Here is a 13,350-nt window from a genome sequence, read left to right on the forward strand (position 1 = left end):
TAATTCGTGAAGATTTCGGGTGTTGTCTATCATCAAGGGCGTAGGAAGCAATTTACGGCACTTTTTTTCCAAACAAATTTGGCTATTTTTGTGTCCTGAGATTTCATTTAGCCGCAGAGGTTGACTGATTTACAAACACATTTGTTATTTTTAAAGCTTCTCGGGCTTAGAATATAGTAGGAAATCATTGGAGACGACGCGATATTGGAGATTCGTCCCACCCTTCACTCCCCACTGCCATGATATCAGCTCCATTTCAATGCGTACGTTATTTAATGTATATTTTACTGTATATAAACGGATAGGAAAGGGCATAGTGGCTACGTTAGATGACCTAGAATCGGAAAAATGTGCTCTTAAGTTTTCTGGCTTCACTTCGAGGAATTATTTGATATTCATATGCATAGATTTTGTACTTTTCCACAGACTTGGTTATGAGATACCACGCGTTTCACCGACTTGGGGCATCATCATGTACTTATCTAAAAACTTTAAGTCTTTATCATTAAATAAAGTTTGTGGAAAAGTACAAAACTTTTTACTGTGGAAATCTAACAATTGTGTTCAAGAATTCGATTTTCCCATCGAAAATTCACGATCAGAACACGTAGATAGAGAAACAGAAAAAAGTATTAAAACATATCTCAACCATATAGACTTCTTTTTTAAGTTTTCTAATTCATGGCCCATGTCACACCCACTTGCGGTAACTTGTGGGGTTTTCCGCAGATGCTGGTATCGTTCTTCACCGCAAAGCTTCCATGCATCTAGAAGCGGCATCAACATTGGACTCCAATTGCTTTCAATAGTTACTTATGTTTTAGAGCAAAATCCCATTCTATTTATCTCTGTACTCGCCGATAGTATCCGTGACGTTCCTTCCGAGGACGTTCTTGCTTATGGTGTAGATGGCGGCGGGCAGGTCTTCGGTGGGCGTTGGAGGTTGGCTGTAGATCACAGACGTGTCCCCGCCCCTCGTCATGTTTACCAAGTATCTGGGGAGAAAGGCGAAAGCATTTTGAGCAAAAGATCATGCAATTAGGAGTGGCATCGATAGATATAAATTATATAATTACTCAATGAACTGATGGAGGCTGATTGCCTCCAAAATTTTGTGGTAACTAAAATAACTTAGTAATTTCCATATTTTACCTTGATCAATGAGGTGCTAAGCGTTGAAACCGGTTGAGGTGGAAAGTTGAAATAGCGTGAGAAATTATAAAGTTTTTTATTTACTATAAAATCTCAAAATTCCATGAATGTCTATTGTCTATGATTGATTTCACTACCATAATGGTGGTAAATGTTGCAGCCATTGTGGTGTACTTGATTCTACTCTGTTATACTACTTCACTCAGTATGTGAATTGGAGAGTTTCACATTATATTTAATACTTTTTTCAGTGAATATGTAAATCGACTTGAAGTTTTGAGAAAAGGTGGCCTTCCCAAACTGCCGTAACATAGCCATTTTCTCCATGGTGGTGCCACAGTCAGAAGTAATATTGGAACATTTTTAATGGGTACATTAATCTCTTAAAACGCATGCAGTGACCAGTTGGAGGTATTGATCAACATCGCAGAGATAGTTACATACACACAGACAGAGTCACAATATGCAGAGGGATACATTTTCTCTGTTAAAATCTGGATTTATCAAAGAATATCTCGTAATGTCTCACATTATTTCCTCCTTCTTATCTTCAACCTCCCTTCATGCAGCCCAAATCGCTCATTTTTACTCCCCCAATCAATCCCGCTTCCTAGCATGATCCAGAACACATAAACTTTTAAATTTAATTACGCAAACCGCTCATTTGTTATATTTTGATGAGAAAAGTTGTGTGAAAAAGATGGAAAAATATTTAGAGGTGTCTATTTAAATTTCATGCATTTACAGATATCAGGCATACCTATTTTGGGTACACAGCTCCATAGTTATCAAACTCATTTCTAAGAATAACTTTTGTTAAATATTATTGCTAAGAATACATGTGCATATAGACAGTGTCAGGTGGCACACAAATCCCTAGCATCACAATCAAGCTTGAAAAAATAACATAAAAATCAATAAATTATGAAAACTAAGCTCATCTAAGAAGAAAGGGCTCAAATGACACTTCCGGTAGCTGGTTCCAGCCAAAAATATCTGTTAAAAAACGTTTCCTATTTGTTTTTATTTTGTGTTTTTATTTGTATTTTCAAACTCTGGTAGATATCTAGGGACTCGTAAAGTAATTTGGTGCTTATTAATAAAGAATCAAATGTGTGGTGTGTGACATATCGCAGAGGCAGTTATGCTTCCTCAAAGGGCGGAAAGGCGTGGTGATTTACTTTCGTATACTGTTGTGCTTATAAACTTAGAAAGATGGAATAGGGGCTGTGGATGAGAAGAGAGTATGCATGGCGAACTTTTTGCGATTTTTGAACTGATGGAAAGAAGCGTTATTCGTAGTTCTTTTTAGAAACACTAGAAAAAGGTGTTCTTTTTTTGGAGCATTCACGCGTAAATTGTAACGATTTTGCTCTTCATCTTGAGTTATTCCAATATTAAACTCTGTTGTGATTTTCTATGATACTTGAATTTTGGCAATATATACGTAGAGCTGCTCAATAGGGGCCTCTCATTTTGTAGACCGATATTGAAAAGAGAACTCTAAAAAAAATTGACAAATTTATAAAAAATACTCATATTGTATTTCTGCCTTGTCTAGCTATCTCCCTTAGGACACAAAAAAATTCCTTCTTTGGTGTCGTGTCATATCACAATACGTACCGACAGGCGGAAGGGTTGATGAAATGAGTGCCCAAAAGTTTTCTCACAACTTTCAATAAATTGTCTGAGGAACGAAATATTTTAATTCATGATTTTCACGAATCGTAAGGGAGCATTTTGTTAAATATCAACTAGTGCGAGACATGAATTTGGTAAACTTCATTAATCGCTATCCTTTATTAAATATATATTGTTGAAAATAATCATGTCATCAGTAACCACGATTTATAAAGCTTGAAAACGAACATGTTGGCTACTGAGGTATTTAATTTTTCTAACAATCGTGTCATAATTAGGTATAAAAAATACATTTTTCTCCATTGTGGGTGAAATAGGTTATGAACAACCAAATTTTGTAGAAGAAGATAGGAATATAAGGCGTATGTGGAAAATAAAATTGAATCGCTGTAGCTAAATTGACTGCACGCATGGAATTATGTTTTTGCGCTTGATTGATGACTCAGTATTCATATTTTTGTTTAAACTGATTAAATTACATAATCTTTCTCTCTTACTTCCATGAATGGTAGGCTCTAGAGGAAAAGTCAGCAAACAGTCTGATGACTTTTCTTCTGCCCGGCAGTGCGAGAGGAAATACGTATTATCTCGAACAATGAGGGAATAAGGTTGGTAAAAGGTGTGGGAAGTGGGAAGCATTATTTTCCTCGAGACAGGACTCCTTCACATAAGGCCCAAGGTTTGCATTTCCTTTAGCGTTAGCGACAAAATTCGGTGACTCACAAGCAGGTGACGGGACTAGCGGAGTAAATGAACGTGGCTCGGAAGCCTTATTTTTCTGTTTGCAAGGTGAAGTCCTATTTTTGCGCTCGTGCTTCGAGAGAGAGAGAGAGTAGAGGTAGTGACATTCAATCTACTTCAATTTATTTTGAATTAATGAACTGCTTAATTAATGATCTGGGATAGTCCATTCGAGCAAGAAACAAATAAATGGCATATTCTGCTCAGATTTCAAAAGAAAAATTGGTAGTAAAAAAGAATAAATCAAGCAAAAGCAGCTTAGCCCAAGGAAAGGTACATCAGTAAATTTAACCTCGTACAATAATTGAATCAATTATACATATATAAACCATAAACATAGTAATCAACCCGAAGGTCGGTTTAGTAGGTGATGGTAGAGTTCACCCAGTACTACTAAGGCGTGTAATGCGCAGCAATACGGCGTGTGAAATTCACACATCAGGGTAGGGGGGCCAGTTCCTTTCCCTGTGCCGGTTATGGTTTCCCAGGAAGATCTGGTACCCGAAAAATCACATAGCTTGGGTGGAGCTGCAGGTTCCCAGAGTGCCTTAACCGGGAATCGAACCCGGGACCCTCCGGTCAGCAGTCCAACGCTCTCTCTCTCTCTCTCTCTCTCTATATATATATATATATATATATATATATATATATATATATATATATATATATTATATAAATAAATAGTTAAAAAAATATAGAAATTTTAGCGGTTATTTTTAAGGCATAAAATTGTTTACTTTTGAATGAATTGGGGAGATGATGACTTTCTCAAACTATACTGTTTCATAAAACTATCCTAACTTGAAAATCTCATTACTTTTGTCTGCATATAATTTATCTTTACTCAATGAATCCCAAAGAGAATTTGTATCACTCAGGCTCTCTTTTTTCCTGTAATTTGCTCATCAATGTATTAAAATTGCTTGTTTTACTGTTCAAAATAAACCTTGAACCCTTGCGTCTCCCAATCAGACAAATTTAAAGGATTCAATTCTTAAATTTTCACCAAATCTTACCGCTCACTTATAATAATAGCTGATGATGATTTACTGCAGTTATCAATCACATTTTGAACAGACGAGTCATTTTCATCTGCACTGGATGAAAAGGATTGATTGAATTTAGGAAAGAATTCATACTCACACAGTTTTCATTATCTTCTCATCGTAATGTATTTTCTTGCCTACAATATTTTTTATAAATTTTCAGCCTGTAGGACCTTTCACGGCCAATTCTAATATTATCTATGAATAAATGATAAGCCAAGACGGATATGCCTTATTTGATAACCCGACGATGTCAGGGATATTGTAATCGTAATATAATGAACTTATCTTTCGTGGTCCATTCTGTATCGTGCTTGAAAGGACCAGAAGCTGATGCAGCCGTTTTTTTAAGATATTGCTGTAATCTCTGCTTTAAGCTATAACGTCTGTACTTTTGTGTACGTTGTGTGTGATGTTTGTGCTGACTGTTCATTTAGAATTGCAATTTGTTTTTCTGCAATCAGTGCATGCGCATTTGGTTAAAACAAAAAAATTTACAAATGGAGCAGCTTGGTTGTTTTTTGTAAAGGTACTTTTATCAGGCGAGTGAGCATTTTGCCAATGCTGTTTGTCATTTATTTTTTCTTGGCACCGGCACTTATCGGATATATTTTTCATGCGCCGTAGCTTGCGGGAACAAAACCTTATGCTCTGAGTTTTAGAAAGTGGTTTCATGATGTTTCGCTCGAAGGTCGCATAGGCATCTACATATTCCACGCAATCTACTTTCATGCAGCAGTGCCGGGATTTGGCACGTGTCTCATTGCGCAAATATCTGGGCTGACATCGGACATGTATTTAATTCAAAATATTTCTATCATCTATACGCAATTATAAATTCCATGAATATATTACATATTCATAATAATAAATAAATAAATTTTTTGAAGCATATGTTTCAATCGCGCTATTTTCACTCAAAAAGCGATCCTTTGAAAAAATATCAGCTAGTATGTTTAGCTGTTGGTTTAATTTACGTAGGGAATGAGTATTTATATCTTGCATTTTAAGTGGAGGAGGATATAAAACTCCAGCAAAAACCAATGTCCTGAGAGAAAGTATGTTTTGATTTACTTTATTCATCGTCATGTCCCCCTGTCCATATTCGTTTTCTTATCGATCTTTATCAAGTAAATTTTCATTTCTCTTGAAATAAGCGTGAAATTTTGGCCTTTCATATCCTGGCTTGTGTAGTCACTGAAGAGAAGACCTGTACAATTTGAATCGAAAGGGAATATTCAAAATTTACTCTATGATACGCTTCAATATATTCGTATATTTACTTATTTTTATTCTTAACTATAATAAATACATTTTAAATATTATAATGTAATGCACTATGACTACAAGAAATCGTTCTCTTTGGACGAGCTTTGATCTTCTCTGGGCTCCAATTCGCATATATTCGATTCTAATGAAAGCATATGAAGTATTAGAATACGTCATACAGGACGTATTTCGTCGATAAATATTAACTTAGTTAAAATCATTTCAGGTTTTTTTTCTGAGGTAAGGGGCGCATTCTATTATTGCCCGAAACGTGAGTCTAACAGTACGAAGGAGGAAAATATTTCCCTTTCATTTTCTCTTTCTGAATCGAGTATTTTCTCAAAATGATTCGTCTCTACTTTCTGTTTATTTAAATTCCGAAAGACTGGCTCCAAATATATCCACGCTCGGTTTCGAAAGTGAAGGATAGAAATTATTGGTTGTTTTACATACACACACTCACATATATATCTTTTTCAGGTTAATACTGTGGAATGCGGTTTGTATTTTGCATGGGTTCACACCTCACTAAAGCACCAAAGCCCGTTAATGGTTCAAGTGTGTCCCACCGAGATTTATGCACGTTGTGGCGGCAACCGAAAAAAAGGTTGCTCGTTTGATATCTACCCGAGTACAAAAGAGCACGTTACCCAATTCCCAAGTCTGACGCACTCCGCGTTTTTTTCCTGATTAAAATCCCTCAAGATACATCGACCCCGTCCCAAGCCATTGGTTTATGGCGTACACGCGAAAGCGAAGCGAAAGTGACCCACTCGCATTTCTTGACGAATAAAGGCCAATTCCTGCAAATGACCTTTCTCAGGAAACGGCCGCTAAAATGAACTTTTTTTTCCTACCTCGCATGCAGTCGCAGCGAGCGCCCGACCTCATAGCTGACAACGTAATTTTCCCTGGACTCACGTTGCGCAAGCATAAACTCAGGTCATTAGTTTCCGAGTTCTCCAACAATTCTGCTCAAACTCTTGGCCCGCTCCGCGTTATTTTGGCGGATTAAGGAAATTTGAAGGTAATTTTCTGTAATCTGACGTCTTTGAGAGACATTCACGACTACTATAATGAATTATGCCACGAGTATTAGGGTTGATTATGAGGAATGACGATGGTGTGCTTATGCGGAAATTCCTACGCGTTTCTTCCGCCTTCAACACTGTGAACTCCCTAAGATGTAGCGCTGTTTTGTTGCCAAAATTTTGGTCAATTAGGGCTAAACTCCTCCAGAGCAACTTAATGAAGTAGCAAAGCCATGGAAGAAACCCAGCAAAGCGTATCCGACGAATAGGGGTGAAAAATATGCATAGGTATATCGCTATATTTCCACATGCATTCAGGTGGAAATGTAGCATGTTTATAGATTTTCGCTAATCGATGCCTTGAAAGAGTGATCGACTACATGAGTATTTCGATTCACCCTTGAAGTTTGAAATGTTCAAAAACCAACTTAGCGGCTGTATTAGGAAGGCTATTCGACATTAAAAACCTTGGATTTTTCCAATTAAGATTTCCCACAAGTCTGAATCATTACGCCTGGTTATTTAAATAATTCAAAAATTAAAGATACAACGTTTTAAGTCCTTAATATTTGAAATATGGTCTGTATTGGGAAATACTCTAATTAAATTATTTGTTCGCACATTCAGTAAAATGGATTTCTTTGTATTATATTTTGTGAGAAATTTCATTCAATCCCTTTTCATCTGTGCTTATATGACCAATTCTTAGAGGCCATTTTTAACAATGCGAAATGCAAGAAAAGTCATCTGATGACCTCAAGGATATAGACTGCTGCATTACTTTTGCCTCCTATCCCATCGCTGGCTACACTCCCTCACGTTCTGTGTCCAATGTTTCATTTCCAATGTCCACACTTTCAACTTAATGCAAGGCTTATTTTCGCTACTTAAGCCATGACCGTTATCGGATAATTTTTTAACGCCTTAGATTTCCTCAGATATAAATAATCTTTAAATATCCATTGGAAAAATATATAAGCATTGTTTTTAACTGAAGCAGTGATAATTATTAGTCATATGGGTAGATTGATTGCGGTCTAAGTAAACTTTTAATCGGTGAAAAAACCTCATCCGGCAGTATGCAAACATACGTGAGAGATTAATTCGCATGAGAGTAGGGCGCATTTTATGTGCATATATACACTTGCCCAATTTAAGGAAAGTCAATTAGTTCAAAGAAATGAAACCAGCCATTATGATGAATGCGTTGAACTTAAAAGAACACCTTAAGTAATAAGTGTAACAGGACTCAAATACCTCGAACGCAAACCCAGATTGCAGGCAAGCCATTCAGTCATTTTTCGTGCCGGAGCACCCATTAGTTTCGTAAATTAGACCATGCAGTCAGTATTAGTTATCATCCAGCTGAGCTCCATTAATTTGATAACATTATGGCTTAGCGACAAAGATAGGTTTGTACTCCTACTTGTAATGAGTTTATTAAATACTCAGAATTTTTAAAATTGATAAAATTTAATGTCATCGAATTACACATGTACGATGTGAAGATGATCCAAAAAACGTAATAAGTTCCTCGACTACTTTCACAAAATACAGTGTAACTAATCGTAAACATAATTTGTGTGCCTACCTAGGTAAAAAATAGAGCGTTGCGATAATGGGCTTTCCTATGGATATTTCCATTAAAAATATATGCAGTTAAACTCAGTTTGTATATTTATTTGACAGAAATATTTTCTCTCTTACGCCTCCAAAACATTCTTTTGCCACATGATAAAAATGTTAACATTTTTATCAATGTTAACATTTTTATCAATAAAAAATTTTGAAAACATATTTTCACCCTTTGTTATTAGTTTTTAGGGTGAATAAGGCAAATATGCAGTTGAATGTTATCACCAGGAACCGTTTTAAAATATCCGGGTTGGTCTTAAGTGATAATTCTTTATCGATCAATGTTTTATTGCATTTCATCGGGTTGTATTTCTTCTATCAAAGTCACAACTTTCTTAATGGCATAACATTTAGTTACAGCATGTATATTGGCGATCTTATTTATGAGAAAATTGATTTCAAACATCAATGTTCATCGGGACTAAATTATTGTAAATATACAGGTAATACACAATATCTCCAATTATGCAAAAGTGCGATATGACCCTAGCCGTCGATGCTCCGTAAATAAATTCGACTCACTTACTTGTTGTGACCGTTTATATGTCTGTAGGTTTACGTCTTAAGTAACTTCAAAATAGCTTTCGACCAAATTAAATTTCTTAGATAACATTTTGATTATTTGAATATAGTTTTCATTTCTAAAATGTATCATATTTGTCGGAAAATATTCAATCTGAAGCCAAATCAAACTTAAGGTAAAGTAATTTTGATATATTTACTAATTAAGCTATGAGCTATTACTTCGATCTGAATGCTGAGACTGCATACGATACATAAGTTAACCCAACCATCGCTAGCCGACTTACGAACGGCACGAACTAGTTGGTGCCCCGTAGCGACACGAATTTATTTATATTTTATTTACTTATTTACATAGTACCCTGCAAGCCACGCTAAGATGTGTAGCAGGGGTTGATTAAATATCAGACTATGTACATTTGAGTCGAAATACTTTTCCCTCCTAGCGCGTTATTTTCATTCCAATATCGTTCGTGGGCAAAATGACTTCTTAAATCCATTTGTTCTACACTTATTCTCTCTAATTTTATTAACATGATCTCTCCTACCGTAGCACTCTGAGGGTAATAATACATTTTCAACATCATTGCTAAAGAGGATTTCTTCACATTTATGCAAGAGATTTAATCTGTAATTCAACCTTTGCTCCGTGAGTGATTCCCAACCTAGCCCCTCTAATAATTTCGATACACTACTCAGTTGGTCATAATTACGTTTGACAAATCTAGCTCCTCAACCCTTATCCAATTCGGTAATCAATCCAACTTCATGAGTATATTCAGGAAGCTAATAGCAGCATATTCTAAATAAGTCCTAAAGAACGAAAGATAACAGTTATTTTAAACTTTTTCATCACATTTCTCCATGGAATGGACGGTTCCTGCTGACTATTTACTTCTTGCAGTCTTGAGAGTTTACAATTTCATTCCAAAATTATTTATTCCTAAATGCTACTTTCCTTAATGCCTTCTATAAGGTCTATTATTTTCCTTCCTCATCACCTTTACCCAGCATTCTCCCTTCTATCAGGGCCTTCAGGAATACGATCGTACACTACCTTCCAATATTTCCTGCATCCTCATTCCCTGCTTTTTTCCGATTTTGGCGTTTGCTTTCCACTCTGCCCAATTGTTTTCTCTATTCTCCACCTCACCCACATCTGAAAAGCCTTCACAATCCCCGCTCGTCCTCTTGCCTCAAAGATTAGGTCCCACACCCATTAGGCACCACGCGCCAAATTAATGTTTTTCCTAGCCTTTTCTTCATATTTGTACTCAGCGTAGTCTTCCTCAGTTATTTTTTTGTTGCAATTACCTCTTTCGCTAGCGGATTTATTCTCCTTACATTCACACTTCTACGCTATTTATCCTTTCTTAGATATCCACTTATAAATTTCGCACAAAAGTCACCGTCACAAATCAATCTTGGGCTTCGGAGAATGTTCTACGTTCTCCTGCTCTCGCAAATTAATTGTGCAATTGATATAATTATTTTGTCACGATATTCTTGTGTAATGTAAAACAGTAAGCCTCCGTGGCGCAATCGGTTAGCGCGTTCGGCTGTTAACCGAAAGGTTGGTGGTTCGAGCCCACCCGGGGGCGGTTCTTTTTTACATTGAATACATTGGATTACACCCGTAGGGTAATTATTTTAACTGAATTACTTGCACGCCATCACCGCCGCGTCGTATCTTTCAGGGTAATGTTTAGGGGTAGTTGAAACTATCTCTACCTTTCGCGGAGTGTGAGGCTCGAACGAGCGATGATGATTTTCAGATGACTAATATACGTTCATCAGAGTCTTTGGAACTGAATTTGATTATTAAATCCTCGGTTAATTTCAGTATTCGTTCAATGTATTTTACCTATTTTAAGGTAGGTTTTCCTTGTCTACTGGAATGAAGTCAAATGCGCGAAAATAATACTTCGAAGTAACATTTGCAATATCTATTGTAGACACATTATTCAGTTCCAAATGATCTCCTCTTCCCTCCATTCGTAAGTTATTTACTATTTTCTTCCTCCGTTTACCCAGTATTTTTTCTTTTTCGCAAATTGCGGTATCTGCCTCTCGTTTCTTCTTTCATCGAGTCTATTGTCTATAACTTCACTTATTCTGGATCAGAATACTACCTTAATGTGTGAACTTTGAGGCCATCTCAAATTTATTCCATTATACTTCAGTGTGTAACTTAATCGCCTTAACTTTTGAAATTTTTTACTTCCATTTTCTAATGCGTTTTCATCCAATGAATACCACACGGACTGATGCCGTAATGCATTCAATAATGACCTTCTTGTCTGACTGGCCAAACTAAAGCTCTATCACCTACAAATCTAAATAATTTAATTACTTCCCCGACTAGTTTTATTCCCCCGCCCCCCTGCCATTATCATACCTCTCTCTCGCCACTTCTTTGGGGTAGAGGTTAGAAATCGAGTCCGTTAATGGCCAGCCGTCTTATACCTTGCCTTTCACTGCCCTCTTCAATCATTCATTTGATATTCTCTACTCAGTCAATCATGATATTCAAACGAGGCATCTATACCATCTAACCATTTTTATATTATGCATCACTGCTCTTAAACTTTGCTCACACTCGAAATCTACGAAGGAAGTGAACACGCTTAGACTATGCGCAATTATTCCTTTCTATTAATATTCTCATTACTTTTATGGCATCATACGTCCCTGTCCCCTTTCTAAGCCAAACTTATCTGCAAAGTAGCCGTTTGCAATATATTCCTATATTTTGTTGACTATTCTCAGACCTTTCCTTCAATTATTCCATAAACCCTGCGACAATATTATATATTCCCATTGTGTCGCTCAAACTTCATTTCTCTTACAATACCTATTTAGTCTTGTTTACTAGATAGTACTGTATCCAAGCTATCTCCCACTAAGTCGCATTCAATTTCTATATGTAAGGAAGCCTTAAATTTAAGTGGCGAGATGTTTACAAGAGAGTTACCTAACGATCGTTACCTTAATTGACGCCTTTCAGGTTCATGTAAACTGCGGGAGATGCCGCTACAGTAACTTTAACGAAATCACCTGCGAATTTGCATTGCAATGCTACAATTCCAAAGTGTAAAAATCATTCGCACCTGAACTTAGATCCCTTAATATCCAGTAGAGTACTTTAGCTCATTAGCCTAACGAAGCGTAATGATATTTTCGTACTCTGAATTTTTAGGAGCTTTGAAGGAAGAAGTTGTTATAACGAAATACCGTACGTGCATTGTCACAGGTAATGGTAGTCGTGTGCGTTAAAATGTAAGCGTGTATTAGGACGGATCCATTCCTAGGGATGCATTATGAAGGATCCGAGTTCCAATCCCGGTCGAGGCGAATGCTTTTTACTCCATGAAATTATTCCTTTCAGGTGATTATGTTGGATAGGTTTCCTGACTTATTTGTCATAGTAGGTATGATTTTTTCTTTTTACTCATTGGAAGTACTTTCACCCTGTTTTATTGCCCATGCACTTTCTCCTGCTTCCAAGAACTCACCGTAATCTGCTTCATCACATGTTCCTTTTGCCCTCGCGGCCTTCCGCCCGATGTTTTCAGCTGAATTATATTTGTATTTTTCTTTCTTGGTTCATGATCACGTTCTTTCATTTTCCCCCACATCTATATTACGAGGGCGATTCGAAAAGTAATGTCTCCTATTATTTTCATGAAAAATCAAATTTATTCTCAATTTTGCGTACATCGTTGGAAAAACTGAGCATTTAGCTATTTTTCTACATAGTCGTCTTGACGGTCAATCACTTTTTGCATCCTTGTAACCAGCTTTTTAATACCAGCGTCGTAACTTTCTCCCGCCGCGTCGCGAAGCCAAATGACGACTGCTTCTCCGATATAAATTTATCGCAATTTAGTGGAAGTGCACGATGGGAAGTGTATGCATGTCAAAAACGTGCGGAAGTGGTGCAGGGAGTTTTTTAATGGCCGGGCAAACGTCCACGATGAGCAGCGGTCGGGGCGGCCGAGTTGGCCGGAATCAACGATGGCTCCAATTGACGAGATGGTGCGCAATAACCGGAGAATTACCCTTCATGAGATAAAGGAAGGCCTTAATGAAGAGAGTGGCTACTTGTCCGTGCAGAATATTGCGTCGGAGGTCCTCGGTTACAACAAGGTGTATCACCAAAGGAGTGAGTTTGCATCATGACAATGCACGTCCACACCAACATGTACATGTCACACCAAATGACCACCCTGTTCAATGAATTCGGCTGGGCTATCATCGACCGCCCTCCTTACAGCCCGGACGTTGCCCCAAGCGACTGCCACTTGTTTCTC

At 37.1% G+C, this 13,350-nt stretch overlaps 1 protein-coding gene and 1 non-coding gene across 2 annotated transcripts in view; one reads left to right on the plus strand and one right to left on the minus strand.

Moving 5' to 3' along the window:
• Positions 1–13,350, minus strand: part of LOC139696849 (transmembrane protease serine 9-like) — a 34,119-nt gene that overhangs the window by 18,877 nt on the left and 1,892 nt on the right. Inside the window, exon 3 of the mRNA XM_071595728.1 lies at positions 859–995. Coding sequence (XP_071451829.1) covers positions 859–995 — 137 coding nt within the window. The remainder of the gene's footprint in view (positions 1–858; positions 996–13,350) is intronic.
• Positions 10,565–10,638, plus strand: TRNAN-GUU (transfer RNA asparagine (anticodon GUU)). Its single transcript has one exon. It is a non-coding gene; the product is annotated as a tRNA-Asn (tRNA).

The sequence above is a fragment of the Hetaerina americana genome, unplaced genomic scaffold (assembly GCF_022747635.1).
Source record: "Hetaerina americana unplaced genomic scaffold, ioHetAmer1.1.p SCAF_7, whole genome shotgun sequence".
Lineage (NCBI taxonomy): Eukaryota > Metazoa > Arthropoda > Insecta > Odonata > Calopterygidae > Hetaerina > Hetaerina americana.